This window comes from Thermobia domestica, chromosome 5 (genome assembly GCF_964235325.1).
Source record: "Thermobia domestica chromosome 5, izTheDome1.hap1.1, whole genome shotgun sequence".
NCBI lineage: Eukaryota > Metazoa > Arthropoda > Insecta > Zygentoma > Lepismatidae > Thermobia > Thermobia domestica.
Window position 1 is genome coordinate 49,502,507 of NC_137458.1, and position 24,011 is coordinate 49,526,517.

The following is a 24,011-nucleotide window of genomic DNA, read 5'->3' on the forward strand; positions in this document are numbered from 1 at the left end:
ATGTCCTAATCGGTTTCTTTTCTTAACAATTAAAACTGTTCTCTCCCACCATTTCTAACACCCTCTCACACGTTTTCCGCTTGAGCCAACTAATTTTCGTCATTCTTCTCCACATCCACATTTCGAAAGCTTCCATCTGTTTTTCATCATTTTTGCGTAATGTCTATGTTTCTGCCCCATACAGTACAATACCCCACACAAACAATTTTATGATTCTTTTTCTCAACTCTTTACTCAAGGTCCTACAAAACAAAATTTTCTTCTTCCCAAATGCTTCTTTCGGCATTCCCATCCTTCATTTTATTTCACTTTCATACTTCATATCATTATTAGTAATACTATCCAGGTATTGAAACCTGTTCTATTTTCTCTCCTAGAGAAAGAATATAGTCCAATTTACTTCTTGTCACTGGAGGAAGCTCATGTAGTTCGGATCCCACGTTAAGCTCTAAGTTCATGTCTTATATAGCCTCTGTGCTGAAAGCGCTGCTAAACTTCAGCAAACTAACGTCAGAACTCTCTCCATAAACGGATCATATCGCTGACAATACAACAACAGGAACTTTCTAAGCCGCAGACAACTCATACCAGTTGCGAAACTTAGTGGAGGTATTGGTAAATTATTTATATACTGCAATAACTATTTCTTCCAATGGCTCACCTGTTTGCAAATTATCGGCTTTAATTGTAGCCTCGAGTGCCCCGTACACCTTGCATCCTGGAGGATGTGGCCATGACGTCATTGTGAGAAAGTCAAACACGGGAACTTAAACAGCGTCGAAAGTTTGAGGTAGAGATGAACAAAAGAGGAAAGTAACGTGTTTCTTTTTGTAGCCTGCTGGTTGCGGCCGCTAGAGTTAAACTGTGACGTCACTGTAAGAACTCAAACAACATCACACAAACCTATATGCTTTCCTAGTTTAAAACAGTGAACAACCACTATTGAAAGGAGAAGGTAAATATGCATTCTTCGGTTGGGATGTGGTAAATGAGTAGACGATGGTTTATGAAAGAACTAACGACCATGTCACTAGTAAGAGGTACCCACGCTTGGATAAATTTCTAATTACGCTTTTTACACTAATTTGAGGACGCTGAATACAATTTCAACTATTTTCAAACACGAGGTCAAAATAAAAACAATTCAGAGTTGGGATCAATAGTTAAAGGCCCGACAATAATGAAAGTGCCTATGCTTGAGTACTCTTTTAGTTATTTTTTTAATACCAATTTGTGCTGAATCCAATGGAACTATTTTCAAACATGAAGTCAAAACAAAAATGAATCAAAGTTGGGATCAATATTAAAGTGCGGATGCTTAAGAACACTTTTAATTGCACTTCTTTTAAACCAATTTGTTCTGAATCCAATGTAAATATTTTAAAAGATAAATCCATGGAGCCTAGAAAAGTGATCTCTAATTTGGGATATAAAAATATGCAGTAAATATCGTAAATTTGAGGTATTTTTTTCTATGACTGTATTATGAAACGTTTAATTGGATTCAGGTTCCTGAAATTAGTATAAACAGCAGAACTAGAAATTTACCCAAGCTTGGACACCTTTTACTGACATGATCTTTAGTTCTTTCTTAAACCATCGTCTGTTCATTTACCACATCACTACCGAATGTCTGGCATATTTACTTTTCCATTTCAATAGCGGTTGTTCACTATTTTAAACTGGGAAAGTATATAGATCAGTGTGACGCTGTTTGAGGTTCCCAATTTGTCATAGTAACGCCACGTTTAAGCCGTGGGGGCCACAACCAGCAAGCTACAAGAAGAGGAAACATTCACGAACACGTTACTTCCCCTCTTTGGTTCACCTCTAGACATAAGGTGTAAGGACCGCAATAACTGTCACAACTGTAGAACTATTTTGGGCAACTGAACTTTTGAAACTATTTAAATTTAAAATATTGTTTTGGAGTGAATACAAATTTTACTTTTCAATACTGCTGCAAAATACTGTACGATGATAGTCATATTGAAGTTTAACTTCGTTTGATTACAATAGATGTTGATAGAAAATAATTTGAAATCTTAATTTTTAGCATCGCCCGTCGTTGTCATTTAGACCAAAAGTGTTGGATGAGTACTAAAAGAGCTTGTGGAATAAGATTGTGGGAGGAAACGGGAGAACAACCCTGAAGAAACTCACAGTTATCCTCTACAAATTCGTATGACTTGGGATCGATCCCAGGCACCTCTTGCATCAAAGATGAGAATTCAACCACTTTTTTTATTCAACCATTTAGTGTAATTTCTTATTAAACTCTTTCTTATAGTCTGAATTTCAACAAGTATTATCAGAAACAGGAACACAGACACATCGAGAACAGTTAAAAACGTTTTTTTCCTCTCTCTCTTCAGAAGAACTCGGATTTACAATATGTTTTTCGTCTCACGACTTCAACCTTAACCCACTCAGCCATCGTACTCCCATAAGTTGTTGGTGAGAGGCACGGTGCTCAGTGGTATAGTGCTTATATCTGGTGCATGGGATCCTTCGTTCGATCCCGGCCAAGTAAGTTTGTAGTAGCCAACATCGTACTCATAAGTTTTCTCAGAGTACTCCCGTTTCCTCTCACATCCTCATTCTACCGTTCTCCCATCTTAACATCCGTCTTCGTTTAGCGTAATGTATATTCTGTGGGACGTTAAACTCAAGGATTTTATTTCATTTTGATACGTTGTTGGTGACATCAGTAAGCACATTGACACGTGAGTTCTTCTGAAATAGTGACATTTTTTGTCATCTGATTTCTATGTGTTCTTATCATCTTCCTAACCCGTTCCTAAAAAATATCATTGCCTTCAAATTTTTATTTAAACCAACGTTAAAATTTAATTGAAATTCCCGCAGTCTGTTTTTAGTGATATAGTGGTTTCTCTTATTGTTTATTGTAAAAGCTATCTTGTTTTCAACATGTATATTACGCCAGGTGCGGATCCAAGGGGCTCTTATAGGGGCTATAGCTCCTCCTTGACGCTCAGGTATACACTGGATAAAATGGGCTTCAATCCTGCTTTTCACTGGATAAAGCGGCAAATTATGGTTTAGCCCCTCCTAGGGTGGATTGATTTAAATCAGTCTGATTTAAATCAAATTCCGAAATAATTTAAAGTGAAAATAAGTAAAGTTCTGTTTCTGTTCTATTATTTCGATTATGAAAGATGATAATCATAATACAATGAGACTCAAATGTACAGTATAATATGAAAACAAGTGTCATGTAGAGGATGATTAGGGAAAATCCCGTTTTGAACGGGTAACAGGGCAATCCTGTTTTCTTCTCTTCGCGTAACATAGGTTTTATATTGTAATTCGTTAACTATTCCAACGGGGAAATCGCCATCGACATTTAAGACGAAGATTCTTTTGTGTGCGCGTCTATATATTTGTTTCCAGATAATAGGGCGTATTTAGAAGTGTCCTATCCCCTCTCGATTTTTTTTATTTTATAACTTTGGGCAAAATTTATGTATTTCGTACCGCAAGCTAGTTACAATTTCCTTAAAAATATGCCCCTGCCAAATACCAGTAACCAGGGAAAAAAGTGTCACTTTGATAAGCGTTGGTGTACTTTTTCCTTAACGCTTAATCTTTTAAATTATATCATCTATTTTTAGGTGATAGGATAAAATATTCATTATTCGATTAAAAAAGTACTAATAAAGCTTTTTACTTCGTTTTTTCATGACTGAAGCCAAGTAGAGCACGTTACATATGCTTTCACGCCTCTCTGCGTCGAGACATAAGTTAAGATGTGATAACGTCATAAATTTAAAAAAGATATTTTTTGTTGTGCCTATTATTATTATTTTTTGGCGGGCCTACATTTTGCATTCAGAAGACTGACACACTCGTTCAATGCACCCTTAGTGTTTTTCAGATGATTTCAGATCTCTGCGTGAAAACAGGGGGATCCAGAGGGGCAAAAATGTTTTAAAAAATGGATACTTTTAACAAAAAATAGCTTTCTTCGCGACTTTCCCACCAAAGATGGAGACATATGAATGGTACCATCTGAAAGGCTGTTCTATTCTGAAGAGAATGCTAAACGAACTATGATCTTGGGGTAAATAGGGATGTCTCAGGAAACTGTTGCCTGAGATCCTGTTTTATACGGGAATCTGGGATATTTGGGATCATTATTTTTTGCGGGCTTACTTTTGCATCTAGAAGTTTGAAATTTTGGACACTCATTCACTGCACCCCTTAGTTATTTTAAGATTTGTTTCAAATCTTTGCCTTTAAACAGAGGCGGTACAGAGGGGTAAAAAGTAAAAAAGGGGATATTTCTTAACAGAAAATCCATTTTTTTTTCGTGATTTTCCAGACCCAGATAGCCTACACGATGGAAACATTTGAATGGTACCGTTTGAAACTTTGTTTTATTCCGAAGAGAATAATGTACAAATCATGATTCTAGGATAAATAAGGACGTCTGAGGAAATTTTTATATTACATCCGGAACATCTGGGGTATTGTGGGGATGTTCTTAGCTCATTGTTAAATATTTTTCCCGCCCTTTCTATTCAAGATAGAAGCTTGAAATTTTGTACACACATTTAGTACACCCTTAGTATTTCCCAGTTGATTTTGAGATCTGTGCGTTAACACAGGGGAGTCCAGAGGGGATCAAAATTTCAAAAAAAATCAGAAAAAATCCCGACTTCTCTCAAAATGTTCCGCTTCAGGGACATGATAGGGAAATGTGAATGTTACCGTTTTAAAGGCTGTTCTATTCTGAAGAGAATGAGGTATGAAGCATGATCCTATTATAAATAGGGATGAAGTTTAACTGTAAGTCTATAATTTACAAAAAAATTAAAATTGTTAAGAAACATTGTTTGGGATTTATAGAGGTTAACGATTGGGGATTAATTCAAAATTCAACCCCAATAATTTCACTTAAATGGCAGATTGGTATATAATATTAATTCGTAACGTTTTTTCTTCAGTTCGCGACTTGTATTATACGAGGAGAAAGATTTGATTTAAATAAAAAAATCGATTTAAATAAAAAAAAATCCTGGATCCGTCACTGCATCACGGCTACTTTTTTATTAATAAACAACAGTGATTTTAGGGGGAAAAAATATTTCACAGCATAACTTGTTTTTTTATGACTGCTACAATTATCCGGATTTTTTCATATCCAGATTGCGCCCAGAATTCTTTTGAAATGAAAGTTTTACGTCCCACGATTATGCCGGTTAGGCTAAAGGAGATTTTGATAATGAGAAATGAATTAAAATGGTGGATTGAAGAAAGTGGAGGGAAACGGGAGAACTCCGAAAAAACCCATGAGCACAGTGTTTGTCCATCACAAAATCTACACGGCGCGAGCTGGGATCGAGCCACGGACCCCAGGCACCGGAGATAAACGCAATACCACTGAACGCGCTCCCACAGAGTTCTTTTGTTCGGATGATTAGAGTTTCCCTGTACAACCACGCTGCTAAGTAAATGTGTGGTGAGAACGGAGTTTCTGTTTATTTGCTCTTTATGTTAGCTATTGTATTTATTTGAAGTTTTTACTACGAAAATTTCCGGGAAAATCTCTTAAACAATTGCATTCATGTATTTTAGACTAGAGTAAAGGAAATTAGAATGGAGTAGATGTAACAACACACAAAAAACAGTACAAAATACCTTCAACCCAAAAAAGTCGAGAAACCGTTTCGCAGATAGACTGTTTCTTCTTCTTCTTCTTCTTCTTCAATTTCTTTTTTCGACGGTTGATGACCCAGAAGGTCACGTCTCCCGGAACCAGACATGTGACTGTGACGGGAGAATCGGCCAAGTCTGAAGTTTGAAAAATTGAACGAACGCCATGTTTACAAATCTGAAAGCTACTGAATGTAGGCAGAGAGGCGATGAAATGGTTAAATATCTCCCTCCTCCATTCTTTCCAAAAATTTATTTTTCTTCTTTAGCAATCGATCGAGGTTTATCTGCAAAGTATAGTTATAGGTTGGAACAGAAAAAAAAAAAGTGTGTAAAATTGATCTGACATGAAGAAATGAACACGAGCCTCTGTACTTGTATTACAATGAACTATTCACGTAAAAAGTTTTTTTTTTCTCTCTCTCTCTCTCTTCCGACACGAGCTTACTCTTATTGTAAGAAGCTGAAATATCAGAAGACATGCTTCACGTGCTACAAGCAGAAAAAGTAAACTTATATAAAACTGATTTAACGAAGTTTTGGCATTTATTCACTATTCGTATGAAATATTTAAAGCCGCGAATTGTGTCTTGAGAGACTGTTACAAAGAAGAAAGAAAAGACAAGAATGCCTCTTTACGGGTAGTAAACACAAGATTATGTTACCTAACCGTCTTTTTTATTATTATTATTATTATTATTATTATTATTATTACTTTCGAGCCACGACAGGCACAGGAGAGAAGAAAGTATGACGGTCGTGAAAAAATGAGTTCGAAATTTCAATGGATTTATACGTTTCATAGCTCCCATATGCCGATAAAAGAATTTTAGGAAGCATTGTCTGTCACAGAGATAGGCGGTCATTTTTGCTATAGGAGTTCATTCGGTCTCAAGCGTACTATCCTCCAAAGATGTTTACGATCCCTAATTTTAATGTCACTCTAGCTCAAACTTGCATTTGCGTTAAGTTTGGACTTGCTGTTCTCAATAAGTTTCGCTCGGGTGACCAGATTCTGGCAAGCGAAAAATGGGACACACGTATATTGGTATAGTATATTGGTATATGATACCTATTGCATCGACGATTTGCATGCCTTATTTCGTTTAGCGTTAACCTCAAGTTAATCATTCATTTTTTTAAAAAAGTACTCAACAAATATATTGAAGTAATTCCTCAGAACTGCAAATACGTTCATGAATGACAAATACAAGATTGAATAAACATTTTAAAAGAATTTGGTGGAGTAACATAAAGGAGTAACTTTAATGAAAAATATAACTGAAGTATGTTAAAGCATAACATTTGCGATTCGCCTTGATGGTTATTTGTCCATCAACTTGCAAACTATTTCCAAAATGTTAAATTATTTTCAATACAGTTCTTCTCGGGCAATCAGCCAGGGGAATTCCACGTCGTCCAATGTTTCGAGAACTAGCAACATCGTCTTCCTCTTCTGAGTAAAGTATGTAAGACCAAGAACAGAAACCTTTATATTATATATGTGCTGGCAGGAAAGGGGCGGGGTTGGTTAATGGCGACGTCCAATCAGCGTCAGTCTGTGTATGCTTATGATTCGAAAGTTATGAATAAGAATAAAACGTTAAAGTATTGCAAATAAGTTAATTCAGGACATTTCGCAGTACATTTTAAAAAGGAAGGATATTTCTGGATTTTCTAGATGTCTTTGCAACATGCAAGGCAGTTCTGAGAAATAGTACTGTACTGCAAAAGTCAGTACGTCTGGTCACCCTAAGACTCACGCTAGGTTATTCTCACATTTACCCTCACTAACTCCTGGTCGGTAAGAGTACGGGCTGTCTATTCTCAATGGAGCTCGCACCCGCTTGGGCTTGCTCTTGTTCAGATTCAGGTTCTGGCTTGCCGAGACTCAATTTCTTGCAAGTTTGAACATGTTTCCGTTTGTCCCGTTGTACGTACACTTTCCTACACGCAATGTATCCAGACTAAATTGTAAATTTACGGGGCCGTATTCAGAGACGTTCTTACATGTTATTAGAGTGCTACTAAGGGATTGATTAACTAGTCAAAACCTTAGTATGATGCTAGTCACAAGCAAGAACGACTCAGAATATGTCCAAAAATTTTTATGAGTTTCTCTTTGGTAAAGCTGCAGAAACAATTTTAGGTTCAGATCATTAACAGTAGAAGATGGGAAATAATAGAAGAAAGTTTAATTTAACAGTACCATCCCATCATTCGCCTGATGAACATAAAAAACAATAGAAAATCTCATCATGATGTCCGACTTCGGAATTCAAACATGAGTATTACCTAATTCGAACCCAGAATGCTCACCGTTCAACAATATTCTTCTTTTTAGCAACACCGTTTTGCTTTCTTTTCTTGCGGATTTTGTTTGTATGACATGTTGTTGCGGACAGAAAGTCAAAAAGCGTGGAAGGCTTCTCTTATGTTTGCTCAAACGTTAAGTGTGATGGTTAATGAAGGTGCGGGAGGCGAGAAGCGATGATTGGCCAATGAACCTCAATTCGATTAGAAAAGCAGCTGAGTGCAACGGAAGCTCCCTCGAGAGTCAAGTCGTGGGTCACGATGGCAGTAAAACTGGACCGCTCCGTTTCTGCGAGCAGGTCAATCCAGAGAAGCGTGTCTTCCTAATGACTGACCGGCGAGATGGTCCCTGGGGGAGTCACCATCGGACTCTACTTATTTTCTTCCCCCTTTTTCCGTCGTTTTTTCCCCCTCTTCTTCTTTCGACATTCTTTCGTCGTCATGCCAGGACATAATTCGCTGCAGAAGAAGTGAAGAAAAAAAGTTTATGAAAGAATCGAAATTGCTTAGAGCGAACATAATCTTGTTATCATGTACTGTAATCTCCCGACTTACGTAAGTAACGCATTCCCTAAACATTTTAACTTGAATTTAACATACGACGAATTCGTAAATTGCTTGAGTGTAATATTGAAAGAAACTACAATATTTATTATTATTGTTATTATTAAATGTATTTTGATACACATGGATCCTAAATACACAGCACTAATTTATAAATGAAATACAGTGCAGCAGTTGTGTTGACCTAATTAAAAAAAAAAAAACACTAGCGGGGTGGGAGTGGAGGGCTAACATATCAACACTGCATCAGTCACCACTTAGAGCTCGTGTTTCGAATAGGAGGATATTACGTTTTATAAATGTCGGAGGACCAAATCAAGGGGGCACGGTGGTTCTGTGGTAGAACTCTTACATCTGGTGTAGAGGGTCTCTAGTTCAATCCCCAGTCAAGTAAGTTTGTGATGAACAACATCGTGTCCGTGGGTTTTCTCGGGGTACTCCCAGTTTCTCAATCCACAAATTCTTCCATCATCATTCACTTGCCTTAATCACCAAAACAACGTTAAATTGAAATAATATTTCATTTATATCTTATGAAAAGCCCAGCTTGTGGTTCTTGTACTCATCGCTATATAGTTAGAGTACATACCTTTGACACTGAAGAACTGGGTTCGATTTCCAGCGAGAGCTCATGTCTTTTGGTTCCCACGTTGAGCTGTAAGTCTCGTGTAGCCTCGGTTTGGGTCAAGTATTCAACACAGTTAAGGAAGGTTCAACAAGAAATGAAGATTTTATAAGAGCTTATTTTATTGTCAAACAAATATAGCACAAATTGACTTTCTTCTTTTAAAAAAAAAAAGTGTTCGTAGAATTACAAATAAACGTATGGTTAGAAACAGAGAAAAGGAATTCACTTTTCTTTCATAGTGTACAATCAAAAAAACTGTTTAGAAAAAGAAGTAAGACGGGGAGGAAAGTAAAACGAAAGAGAGAGACGTAAAGAATGTAATTTGGGTATCTGATTAGCGACTTGGGAGAGAAAATACGTCGCCAGCAAACCAATGAAATTTTTGCGCTAATTGGTCCGTATTTAAATGCAAAGAAAAGACGCGGACTCCCGCTAATTAAACATAACGGGAAACTATCACTTTGACATGCTGAGCTGAACCTCAAGAGTTTGTCTTTCTCTTTCTCTTTTTGCCTTTCTTTTTTACCCTTGCACTGTACGTACAATTGTAAAAACCCTCAGCGAAAGAGAAACCGCCCCCCTTTTTCTCCAGTTCTTAATTTCTGAAATGGTTAATCTTGTTCTAAATGTGTTCATCCGTTCCACATCGTGTTGTATTGCCCATTGCAGGAAAGTGGTATTGGGGTGCGTTCTTCTTTAAGCAAGTTAAAAGTTATTTCCAGTCCAGAAGATACGTTTTAAGAACTACTGTGTAACAAACGTTTTAATTTGTCTCCTTTTACGTAAACGTAGCAGAAGAAGTTGTTCCAGGCATTAAAGATTAGTAGCAATACTTATTTCTGGAAGAGAGTAACGAACCATAAACATATTAAAGTACCATATCAAAATCCTCGAGTGATATATTATTATTGTATTTGATTGTTTGTTTCTTACATTTTCCAAGCAGGGTATTCCTCAAGAGCATTCCTGAATGTGTCATCATCGAATATAATTCGTGAAGTTCCTGCTTTCGTAGTGGCAATCGAATGCTGTGATGATAACCTACCAGTACTAGTTTTTTTTTTCTTTCTTTTTTGAATGAATCAGTTCTTAGCAGGTGGTCATAGCAGAATGGTCTGAGTTGTTCCAATGCAGATCGCAAGAAGCAGTTCATAGTGGGTTTGGGTCTTACTGAAGATCATTGGCATTTTTAATTGTTCTCGATAATTACGTGTTCGCGTCTCTGTCTACTTGGAGGGATTTAGAATTTAGATTTCTGGGCTCTTGGCATCTTATGGCCATTTAGCCCGTCACGTTGGCAAGCACACTATCCGGGGAAAGGGAAGGAAGAAACGATTGGGGAAGGAAGAAACGATTGGGGAAGGAAGGAAGCGGCTTGGGACCTATAAGTTAGGTACCACCCTGGTATTTGCCTGGTGTGAATGAGGAAAACCCAGGAAAACCTCATTCAGGGTGGCTGACCTGGAAAAGCTGTTACGCTTTTTCGACCGAGTGCCCCCACCGGGAATCGAACCCGGGACCGCTTGCACCAAAGCCCTGTCTACTTGGCTAATAGATGAAAGCACAGTCAAGAAGAATGGCAAACAATATTAAGAACATACTATAGGGGCTGAAATAACTGAAGATTGTTTAGTGAAGCAAGTACGTAAAAAAATAGTAGAGCGATCACTTCTGGTGCGAGATCCCTGGTTCGATCTCGGGCCATGTGAGTTTGTGATGGACAATAATCGAGATATGTGGATTTCCTTGAGTTTCCGCAGTTTCCTTCCACATTCTCATTTCAAGAATTATTTTATAATCACCCTCCCTATTTCTCCTGCCACCGTACCTTCTGTCGCGTCTCCTATGATACAGATCCTTCCACCTAATACCCCGTCCATCTTTTCTTCCTAGCTTAGTGATTAGAGCGCTGGACCCACGTCCGGGTGGTCCCGGGTTCGGTCCCGGGTGCTGCCAAATTTTCCGCAAACTGCGTGAGGCAAACTGCGGAGTCACGTGAATAAAAGACGTGACGGCCATTAGGTCTAGAAATGTCCTGATACGCCTATTAGAGACAGATCGACGCAGCGCGCTGACAACGTACCTGTTCGTCGGTAGGCTGGAAGTAGTTCAGCTGGTCGCTAACAGATGGCGTTGGAGCGGCCCAGGTGCACAAAAAGAGCTTTTACACCAAATGGTTTGGTTACTTTTTTAAAATTACATGTAAAAATGTTTTATGTTAAAAGTATAGTTATTTTTTGCAATACGTTTTGATATTTTTGTAATATCTCAGGATTTAGTATTGTTGGGAACAACAATATAGATATTGTTGCCGTATATCTATATCGTTAGTTTTACAACACTAGAATTTAGAATGGATGAGGATAACCATATAAGAATTACTGGTGATATATATATGGATTTCGCTCCCAGATTCTCCTCATTTGCTCGGCCTACTGTCTCGCACCTCATATTTCACTCTTTGCTCCCATTCTTCGCACGGCAAGAATACGTTTATGGCATTTTTTTTTTTGAAAATTTTAAACCCCCTTTCTCGCTTAGAATACACATTTCAATAAAAGTGAAATGTTAAAAACACATGTCGGTCCAAGTTGCTAACCGTATCCAAAAGAAAGTTACTTCACGTCTTTGATTATTTGAAATGAAAAGTCTAAATACCAAATTCCATGTTTCTAACCTGATTTCGAGTTATCGCAATCTTATTTTAATAATTGCAACCCCCGACACCTTGTAGGGGAAGTATCAGAAAATGTCGAAATACGTATTTAATTATTTTAAATATGAAATCTAAATACCATATTTCACGTCTGTAACCTTAAAGAATTTCGAGATATGTTCATCCTTAATAATAATAATTGTAATTCCACCCTTATTCTTTTCGCCCTTTTTCCTTCCCTTATAGGAGAAAGATCAACAAACAGTTAAGTACATAACGAAATATTTTAAATGTGAAGTCCATACACCAAATTTCATGCCCGTACTCTTCAGAGATTTGAAGATATGGACATTTTACTATAATAATTGCCAGCTATATTTCTCCCATTCCTCGTCGAATTTCCAAAAATCCTTCCGTAATGGTATCTTGCATCACAAATCCTATGTACTGTCTTCTAAATTCGAAGTTTCTAGCTTAAGCGGTTTGGTCTGGGTGTTGATCAATCAGTAACGCAATCACGACTTCTACTTTTCGTTCATTTTTGCATTCACCACTGTTGCCAGGACTCCCTGGTTCAATTCCAGGCCGAGTCGGTTTATGATGGACAATATTGGTCTGGATTTTCTCCGGGTAATCCGGTTTCCTTCTGCATTCCACCATTTTTTTTTTTTTTTTTTTTTTTTTTTACATAATCATTCACTTCCTTTAATTATCCGTCTCTTTTAGCCTCCCTAAAATGTAAGTGTGAGAGTAAAATTGTTTTCATTAAAGAATCAGAACGTTTATCTTTTCAATCCTGACCTTTGGAAAATAATTGAAACACGTTTTCCCGCTGGTTTCTTACCAAGATACGTGAGTTTGGCTTTTATTTGCTTTTTCGGAACACTTAAGTGCTTCTCCACGATGCTTGAAAATCAAATTACGTTTTGTTTCCTGGAATGATAGATTACACTGCACTACAAAATACATGAGACACAGTGACATTTAGAGAACAGGGGAGAGGAGGGAGTGAGAGGTGAAAGGTAGATCTGGTAGTTCTCTTTTAGTGTTTTCCTTTTTGCAACCAAACAATGGTCGACTTGAAAGTCGCATTTCCTTTTGCGGGTATTTTTTCTCTTTCTGTGTGTACCGGTTTTTCCGAGACGTTTTCCTTTTCTTGTTTTTTTCTTTTCTTCTCTTTTCGAATGCTCGTAAACTTCGGATCCGGGAGCAATTCCTAGCGAAACTTTAATTTCTCCGGTGGCCATTTAAGGGCTGGGCCCGAGTGGACATTTCATTTTCGGATCCGCCTAATCATCGACCCTCAGAGTCGGTCTGAGACACTTTTCACTTTTATACGTCTCCAGGGAATTTTACCCTCCCCCCTCCCTCCGTGCTTTAGCCTGAAGAGCCATTCGCCGCGACAGACGCCAGACACAGATTATTCCTTTCTCTCCCCTCCCTCCCCTTCCAAAACCCCCTCCTCTCTCGTTTTGCTGCTTGTGAGAAAAAAAAAGAACTAAGTACCCACAGAGATTTCAATATATATCATAACAGAGGACATGCGTTATTAAATACATGATATTCCCTTCTGAATTCTGGTGCCTGTTCTTATTCTATTTCTGAAACGAAAAAAACTTGGCTTATATCTCGCTTTTAGCTTGCTTGTTGTTACGCCCAGAGATTTAAGGAAGGAACCGAAAGAAAATTTGAACAAATACATATGAGAAACAAAAGAAGATCTCCTATTTCATGATATTACAGGCTTGGCCACTGTTGAAGGAAAACGAAAAGCAAGAAAAAGATGTTACAGTTATGATGGTGGTATAGAATGGATTCGAATGATAAACGACCAGTATTAGATAGCCTCTAACCGCCAGCTTGAATGGGCACCATTTGGCTTCTCTGGAACAAAATAACAACAATAAATAACATTTCGTTGGATTTCACTTTCTCTGTGTCATATTGTTAGTTAGTAGGTTTCCTTTCTAATTTGTTTTAGTTGTAATTTCTTTTTTTATTTTTTGCTAAAAGATGTCGCTACCTACAAAGAAAATTGTAGGGTCAAATCCTAATTGTATTATATGCAGTGGCGTATTTAGGATTTTGTTTCGGGAGGGGCTGTGCACAACATGTGAATAAGCACTTATATTTTTCCTTTTGGGTGCCGACAATTTGAAGTGAAGTTGTGGATATACCAAATTTATTTGGGGGGGGGCTTGAGCCCGATAGCCACCCCCTAAATACGCCACTGGTTATATGTAACCTTATTTGTTGCTATATTACCATTTTTGAGTTGATTTTGAGTGGATTTTGAGATTAACGTCCCGTTCAACAGCGAGGCTATTTGAGACGTGGACCTACTGATTAACGTGGAATCCGAACCACATGAGCTCTCGCCGGGAATCGAACCCGGGCCTCCCACGCCAAAGGCGCGTACGCTAACCGCTTAGCCACGGAGGAGCTCCTATTACCATTTTTGTTCTTCATACATTGTGATATGCATTTTCCTGTGAAATCCAGCTGTATTTAGTTAGAAATTGCGTTTATTGTTGAAACAAATGAAAGAATATTTACTTAAGTGAAGTACGTATTGAAATGAAATTATTATTATTATTTTTTTTTTTTTTGCCTTTATTTCCCATGATTATGCCTTTTAGGCTAAACGAGACATGATTAATTGAAGTGAATGATTGTGAAACTGATTTTTTTTTTGTTCACGCTCTGTAAATCGAACCCGGGATCACATGCAGCAAGGGACACACACGCTAGCCACTATACCACCGGGAAGGGCCTGAAGTACGTATTATATTAGACCAGCTCCAAAAAGCATTTGTGAATATTCGGATTTGGATTCTCCAGTAGACCAGTTTGATTTCTCTATTTTTCATTATTGTTCCTCGTGCAGTGGTAATATCTAACTGTTGGAGGGGGAAGACACCGTGACTCAGCGGAAAAAGCATCTAGGCCTAGGTGTCCCTGGCTGATCCCTAGCCATGTGAGTTTGTTAGAAGCCTTACATACTAAAATAATACAAAATTTACCATTTTTCTTTTGCTTGTTTTTCATAAGTAAAGGGAGATAATGAAATTCGACTTACCACAATCATAGCTAATGTTATTCTACAACAGAAAATATGAACCTGAACAATTTTCACTCTTTGTCATCCATGCAGCGACTAGAGGAACGAACTCAACTGCATTTGATTACAAATCATGTCTTGAAATCTTTTGAACTACTTTCTAAATAATAGTTGTATTTAGTTTGTAATAAACAAAATAGTTTTAGCATACAATTATTAAAATTAAATAATAATGTTATTTCAAAAATAGTTCTAAGCATACAAAAACAACATGATACGTAATCAAATTGAGTTAAGTTTGTTCCTCTAGTCGCTGCCTTAGCAGATTTTTGGGGGAAATGTTATTCTGGCAACACTGTAATTTCCATGGATGACAACACTGAAAATCATTCAGATTCGTATTTTCTGTTATAGAATAGCATTATCTATGATTGTGGTAATTTGCATTTTATTATCTACTTTCACTTATGAAAAACAATCAACAGATAACAACAGATATTTTGTATTATTTTTAGTATGTCAGGTTCTTAATATTCGGGGTTGGATTCGCCAGCAGACCAGTGATAAAGATTGATTTCTCTATTTTTCATTATTGTTCCATGTGCAGTGGTAATATCTAACTGTTGGAGCGGGAAGATAGGGTGACTCAGTGGAAAACAAAATGTCTGGGGCTAGGGGTCCCAGGTTCGACCCCCAACCATGTGAGTTTGTTGATGACAGTACCTTGTCCGTGTGTTCTTTCGAGGTTCTCCCGTTTCCTGCCACATTCTTATTCCATAACGTATTTCTTGATCATTCTCTTTTACTTAAGTTATCGTCAGTCTCCATTAGCCTACAGGATATAAGTGTTGGATGTAAACATGTATATCTCAATTAATTTCATTTAAAATTTGCATACACACTAGAGATTTGAAATAGAAAGAAAATACAAGACAAGAAAAGACAAAACTTTCGTGATGAAACACATCTCTTTGAATATAAACAAACTTTTCGAGACGAGATATCACTTTTCCCGAATCAAAATATCCACAAATTAATTAATTTGCCTCTCCAAAAATATTAATTTAATTATGGAGCACAATTACTTCTGTGTGTATTATTCGTAAGTCATTCCGTATGAACTGCAAAACATTCATTCACGTCGTTCCTCCCATCACATTTTGCTTTATCTTTATCACGAATAGTAAATTGAGAAAAATGTCTGCATTTCAAAGCCGAAACGCTTCCACATTGTTAGATTTTAGTTTATCAATAAATTCAAAATAGATTTGACCAATTTCAATAAAATTTTCATCATATGTGTCAAAAAATAAGATTTTGTGATCGTTTAAACTATATTCACATTTGGCAATTAGTTTTCTGCCTCCCCGCAAATAATAATAATAATAATAATAATAATAATAATAATAATAATAATAATAATAATAATAATAATAATAATAATAATAATAATAATAATAATAAGCTTGCAACATTAGAAAATAATTGCGGGAAAGCATTTTTGTTTTCGATACCGTTAGCGTTTAACCGTGATTATATGAACCAAATTTACACAACTACTATAATTAGCATATATTAGCCTTGATGTTTTGCAACCAAATTTATGCCACACATTAGCACGCAGTAACCTTTAATTTCTGCAACCCAACCTTCATCTTCGTATTTGCGATCACTGCAATAACTAAGGATTTTTGTTCGTATATTACACAAGATTAAAAGTACAATAATATATGAAAAAGTGCTAACAACAAACGCACCTCAAAGCGTATTCATGGAAGTACAGGCTACTTAATTAAACCTTGGTATCAGATATCCTTATTATTATGCTACAAGAATGCCGGGTCACCTTTTTCTGACTATAAGTAAGTAAGTAGTATGTAGTAAGTATAAGTAAGTAATATGTAGCATATGATAAGTACAGTTTTCAGGAATATTCATTATTATCAAGTCTGTACACTATTTTGTTAGGGTTTTAATTTAGGTGTTTTATACAGTATGATATCACGCTCCGGCGTTTAAAAAACTTCTCTCCGCTCCGGCGTAGCATGGCTTTTTACATAGAGAATTGTCATTTTGAATTCATCATTCTATTTATTTTTGGGAAGTAGTGTTTGTGCAACTTTCATGGACGCTACGCCCCTGTTACTTTTATTATAGTTAAAATCCACCTCTGCCTTTTAAAATTGATTTCTAATTTAAACGTTGGGAAAAAGGACAAAGATTACGCTCGTCTTTAAGCGATAAAAGTATAATTATATAACGTATTTGAGTATTTCGGGCAGGAATGCTGTTATGCACATTCAAAAAATGGCTTATGATGATAGAAGCATGATAGACGTAATTCATTCATGCTCGTGCAGTACCAAAAATGTGCTGAACATCATATATAAATCTTGTCTTTAAAATGAGTGCTTGTCTTTAGTTGTGCCGAAGAAGTAGTAAAATTCCTTCAATTCAAAATCAAGGAATTCTTGCGATTCAGAAACACCAAACTGAAGACTCAGCGTATGGTTCCTTGTTGAATAAAACTTTATTGCACTTTAATTATATGTATATTTTTGATTAATTTTACAGGCTAATTTTACTGACATTAGTGGTTTTGTGTTTGTTTTTACAGCATCTTGGAGCTACGAAAGGAGAAGAGCCGGGACGCGGCCAGGTCTCGGAGAGGAAAAGAAAACTACGAGTTCTACGAGCTAGCCAAGATGCTCCCGCTACCGGCCGCCATCACGTCCCAGCTCGACAAAGCTTCCATCATCCGTCTCACCATCTCCTACCTTAGGCTAAGGGACTTCTCATCGCACGGAGACCCCCCTTGGAGCAGAGAAGGGCCACCGCCTAATAAGAACGTTAAGGGTAAGCAGCACTGTCGTGTTCTGATTTATATTCACATTCCATGATTCCGAAATAGTAAAAGGGCCCCTAATATTTATCTGGGCGGATATGCAATTAAACTTAATACGTCTCGTATAACCTCGCTGCTAAACGGGAACGTTAAACTCAAAATCAACTCAAGCCAACAGCTCATTAGCGCATTTTGGCATTCAAGTTATGCAACCAAACTTACTCTTCTTTAGCACATAGTAACCAGGGCTGCCAACTGTACAGGTTTCACCTTTATTACATAGGTTTAAAAACTCAGATACGAGTGTACGGGCTGCTATTCAAAATATACGGGTAAACTAATGATTTTGACACTGGTTTTCTTTTGATGGTTAAAAGCAACAGTTCAACCATCATTGTTGTCATTTAGCAAAATAAATAAATAAAATAAAGAAATAATCTTATTTGCCTACCCTACTGTGATCAGAATCACAAAGTAAGATACGAACAGAGTGGTTACTTCGTACAAGCCCAATAATAATTGTCTAATCTCCATGCAACTAGCGATTTTATTTTACGGTATTGACTTACGTGGCGTCACGGTAGCTTTTTCTAGAATTATTTAATTGATCTGCATTTGTATTATTATTAGTAACTGCAAGCAATGCATTTTGTGAAAGAGTGTTTAGTGTGATGGGAATTGCTCGGACTGCTGTCTGAAATCTGAACTAATGGTAAAAATTAACTTCCGTATGACCTGCAAAGAATTTTACTCTTATGCAGAAAAAAAAAAAACCTGATGTATTGAAAAGTTCTAAAAATGAAAACAAGTATAAATTTAAGTCTGTTCAGAAATAAATGTTAATTACAATTTCAAATCAACCTTACTTTGTTTCTAACAAATAGTGTTAAAAAAACAATTTAAAAAAAAGATATACATGGGTGTATTTAACTGAAATAAGGTTCTAATTTAAGGAAATTGACTTTGGAGTAACTCGACCTGTGAATGCACGTGTTTGAGAAGTTGGCAGCCCTGGTAATAACCCTCTTCTTTAGCACATAGTAATTCTAAAGCTATGCAACCCAACTTTCATCCTTCTGTTTCGAATCGCTGCAGTGATTTACGAATTTTATTCGTACATGACATAAATAAATGACCAAGTAGAAAGCGAATGAAAGCAGATACCGATAACAGAACTATGTGGAGATTAAAAAAACAGCGTTTCTGCTTCCCACTGAAACCATATGAGACTGTAACGAAAACAGCGCGAGCAGTCAGCAGTAGCGTAATTTTAAATTGTCCACCACATGAGTTTCAAGTTTTGTATACAATTTATTAAAATGCATGCATTTGTCAAACTCAGGAGGACAATTACTCCGCCCCTCCCCCCAAAACGTCGCTGATTGTCAATATAAATTGCTTTTCATAGAAATAGTCGATTTTGATGCAGTGTAAAAAACGTCAATTTTTTCCATGCAATTTTATAATACAAACTGAAAATTGATTTTTAAAATTTTTGGATAATTTTGTTGCTGTAACTATTTTCGTGTATTATATTAAATGAAAGTATTGATTTTGCAAAGCTTACTTCCTATCCTTATGTAGTACCGATAGCAATATTTGTAAGTAATTGTACAGTTTATCAGAATATATAATTGGAATTCTGAGGTAATTACAAAAATATATTTCATCTTTTTTCTTAACTTTCAAAGCACTTTTGGAAATGCCTCAAAAACCGCATCTCTTAGCAATTAGAGGACGTTCCCATGAACGATGGTTCCAAGTTTTTCCTTTTCCGATGTAAAGAAAAAAATATACATGTTGTGTTCAATATAAGTTACGATAAAATAAAACATGATTATAAACTGAGGCACTCTTCATATCATAAATTGTCGGTAACTAGTAAAAAAGAAGCCTTATGGTTGAAAGAAATTCACGAATGAACGCAAAAGCTATTACATACTGGATACACTAGGCTAAAATTCGCACAATTTGAACGCAAGGCAGGAGGATGCGCTTCTGCACATTAGTACTTAGAACTCACTGTTTAAAACAAAGTGTTTAGCATATCTTTGAAATATTGATTATCCCAATATCGGTGTAATTTCGTTGGGTATTGTATGATACTTAAATTGAAGTATGATAAAAAGTAAGTACCTCAAATGCAGTAATCAACTCGTAGTACTGAACAAATTTGACCATATCCTTTCTTATTCATTGTCTGCAAGCTGGCAATAGAAAACAAATAGAAAGTGAGTTTTTTTTACCTGAGAAATAATGATTCTTAGTGGTATTTAGCCGTGAAGTTATGCAACCAAATTTGCACCATTACGTAGCAGGAAACTATGCAACCGTGCCATTTACCCATGGAGTTATGCAACCAAATTTGCACCACTATGTAACGTAACGTAGTATGCAGTGGTTAAGAAGTTATGCAACCCAACATACATTTTCTCATTTAGGATTACTGCAATGACTTGACAATTTTAGTCGTACATGGCATGTGAATAGAAGCAACAACATATTTGTTGCTCTCCTCAGTAGTATCGAGGCGTCGACGTACAAAACTAAAAAAAACAGCATTCTTACAAATGAAAACCTGCGGTGAACAGAAACTCTCCGATTTGTCAGCATATATATATATTTTTCTTTTTTAATGGAAATTTTCGGACTGGTGTTGCCTTCATAAAACAATGTTAAAACAATTTTTTCTTGTAATTCGGTATTCGCAAATTAAAAATAGACTAATTGAAGAAGTGAGATGCAAACCAGCACAAGTCCAATGAACAGAGTTTTGAGAAAAATCGGTTTTGTTTTGATACAGAACTGGTTCTATTTTGCAACTGCTTTCATTTTTCTTTCATCAGATTCTAAGAACTTTCTAATTGAAATTCATATTGTTTTGCACGGGAACTAAAACATGACATTATAAGAAATATTATTCCGGTCTTAATTCATTTTCGGTCAGAAAAGCACTTCTCCATCTGCAATTTTGCATCTGACTTCTTCAATTTGTTCACAATGTTCGATTTGGTCAATTTGGTCACTGAAGTTAGCCATATACAAACTAGATACAGATGTAGTTTATTATTATTTATTCATTTTATTAGTGCTTTACCTCACGGGAGGAAATCGATTGTGGCTTTTCTGTGTGTGTAGATCCGAGACAGAAACCTAGTGAAGACATATTCGGTTCGAATCTCGTTTCAAGTTTGAGTGCTCTCATATCATCTTGGAATTGGAAGGAACTACTTTAACTTCAAACATATAAGATAATAAACATTGTCTTAAATTATGTCTATTGGAAAAATAAGAAAATGTTTTCAATCACAACGTAAGGAATTGTCTATCAGAAAAGTAAGAAAACGTTTTCAAACACAATGTAAAGAATATATCTATTAGAAAAGTAAGAAAACATTTTCAAACACAACGTAAAGAATGTATCTATTAGAAAAGCAAGAAAACGTCTTCAAACACAACGTAAAGAATGAATCTATTTGAAAAGTAAGAAAAAGTTTCCAAACACAACGTAAGGAATATATCTATTAGAAAATTAAGAAAAAGTTTTCAAACACAATGTAAGGAAGAATTAATAAAGATTGTCCAATCAAAAGTTTATTTGTTCATTGAAGTTTATCTTTTCTTGTTCAGCACCCAAAGTGCAAGAGACACGGACCTACAGTTTGAAGGTGAAAGTTCAAACCAATGTAATGTATTCAGTGTTCTCCCGCCGGGAATCGAAACCGAAACCACATGCACCAAAGATGCGCCCGTTAGAAACTAGACCATTGATGTGCAAAATTAATCAATCAAAAGCAATTATAAAGAAAATATATGTTAAAATGGAAAAATCTCTGAACTTATATCGACAGTTTGTGCAGGGTTTATAACGGAAAGTTAAAAAATAAGATACACTTTCGATTCCGAACATTGTTCATTTATTAAATTAAACAATATTGAGTCCTTGACCTTCATATTTAGCATGTAGATCTTTATGTCTTCTAGAACCTACTGGATGACACTCGCGTAAGATTAAGAAACTCAAAGGTTAATCGATGCAGAAACGAAAGCTCCCTGATTGAATCCCGTTCTGTGATAAGCCGATTCTGTAGGAATAATTGTTATCTACCTCTCAAATATTGTATTATCCTCCATCTTCTTGGCTATCCCAAAGGTCTTTTTACTGTAGACTTTCAGAATAGAATGTTATGCTTTCACACGGAGCCTCCATGTTAATATGCACAAATCATGTGGAACCCATCTACCCAACTTGTAGTGTTTCCCAAGTTGATGGAGGTGCTGCCGAATGATTTCTCCACTCACACTGAATTGTAGTCCCAGTTTCTCATATATCTGGCCACTGTTCGCCTCAATTGCTGCCTGAAGATCTTTATTTTATACATATGTTAGTCTTCCGGTACGTGGTGCGTCTTCGAGTGTTTCGTCGCCGTCCTTGAACTTGTTAAAGCAGCACTTGACTGTCCACTAGTCACGACACCCTCACCAAAGGCCTGGCATATCTTCCGCTCCTCTGCAGTGGCGTTTGATCCCAGTTTGAACTCCTCCTTACGCAAGTTCACGGTGTAACTGAACTGCCATAACCAGGTGGCGTGTTGGATATACCCACACCAACAACTGACCTTCGCCTTATCTCCATTTGCATTCAACTCACAGTGTGAGGGCCCTTTGAACACGGACCTTCACAAATGCGATAGAACTTTCTTGGTTACCTTTATGCAAGACGTCATTATACGAGAGAGTTGCGTGACGAAGCTGAGAAAAATAATGTATAATAACGTAGAAGAGAGTTGCCCAAGATAAACGGTTGTGAAAATCTAAGTTGGATAATTTCATATCCACCAGTATATTAACTATGGGTGAAGTATATACAGTATATAACAAGTAATACTATCTGAAATGCCCGTTCTTCGCGTGGGAATAATATACTTATGGAAAGGATTTGAATCAACTTTCCCTGCTTAGAACACGCATTTCAGTCAGTCTAATCATGAAAAAACAGGCCAATCCAAATATTAAGCATATTCAAAAATTAACTTCAGGTGATTTAAATGGTCCTCGCTTTTTCTAATTTTATGAATACAGAGTCGGAAATTAGAATATTATGGATATATCTCCCTTTTTTAAAGCGGAAATTTTGAAAACTCTGAGACACATTTTCCCTTGTTTTTTTTTTTTTTTTTTTTTAAATAAGAAACATATACCGAGTTTTATCACCCTAACTTCAGAGACTCATGAAACATTTTTTTCTTTTTGCATAAATTTTGAGCCCCGCTTAAGATAGCAATTTTATACAAAACTGCATGATAAAGACCCATTTCGAGGTGTATATATTTAAAACTGTATATATATATATATATATTTCAAAAGGTTCAGTCGTTTTTTCGCTAAATGCTATCACAAAGGATAACTTTCATTTTTATTTTATATAAATAGTAATCTATAAACCAAGAAAGACTGAACCGGCGAGAAGGAAGATGGACATACCAATCATTCGACTACTTGTTAGCTCTTAATGTAATAATGAGAAATATAACATCTATCGTAGAAATTGTTATTCCATGTGATTAAAGGTACTTATGTACGGATCTATTATAGATTTCTTGTCCTGTTTGTACTTGACTATCCCCTTCCATTCTTTTCTCTGTGTGTGTGTGCGGATTCAGCTTACGTATATGTATGTGTGTGTTGATGTTATAACAGTCGCGGAACTGTGTGTGCATGGGGCATGAGAATGACATGGGACCAACTTCCCTCTGCACATGACATCTTCTAATTTCCTCCTTGATCGACGAGTCCTCCCTTGGCTTTGACATTCTATGACATCTGCTCCCGAAGGAGAATAGAGCGGAAAGACAAGAAAAATAGTTTATATCCTGACATGTATGCAACGTTAGTTGCGCGTGGGCTTTACAGCTAAAGGAAATTAGGATATTTAGCAATTCAAATTGTAAAGAGATTAAAAGTTATCAGTTTCTTTTTAAATTATAGTTTATGTGTTCTGTATATGATTTAATGTTTGAATTAACGTATACGATGCCTGCAGAGCTGTTAAAACTTCCGAATATAGATTGTTACTTTAGTTCATTTCGTAGAATTTCTGGTTGAAAAATATTAGTATTTTTGAAGTCCGTTTTTTGTCTTGTGTTACTGCTGATTCCGATCTACAAGTTGGATTTACCTACATTAAAATACGTGAATTAACGAACAAATATATATTTTGCCGTTCCAAGTAGTAAGGACGAATTTAACAAGGGCTTGTTTCCTG

At 36.3% G+C, this 24,011-nt stretch overlaps 1 protein-coding gene across 6 annotated transcripts in view; it reads left to right on the top strand.

Annotated features, from left to right (window-relative positions):
- trh (PAS domain-containing protein trachealess) overlaps window positions 1-24,011 on the top strand; it is a 941,131-nt gene that overhangs the window by 799,563 nt on the left and 117,557 nt on the right. For all 6 annotated transcript variants that reach the window (XM_081758675.1, XM_081758674.1, XM_081758676.1 and 3 more), the window contains one exon: window positions 17,519-17,757. In XM_081758675.1, coding sequence (XP_081614801.1) covers window positions 17,519-17,757 — 239 coding nt within the window. The remainder of the gene's footprint in view (window positions 1-17,518; window positions 17,758-24,011) is intronic.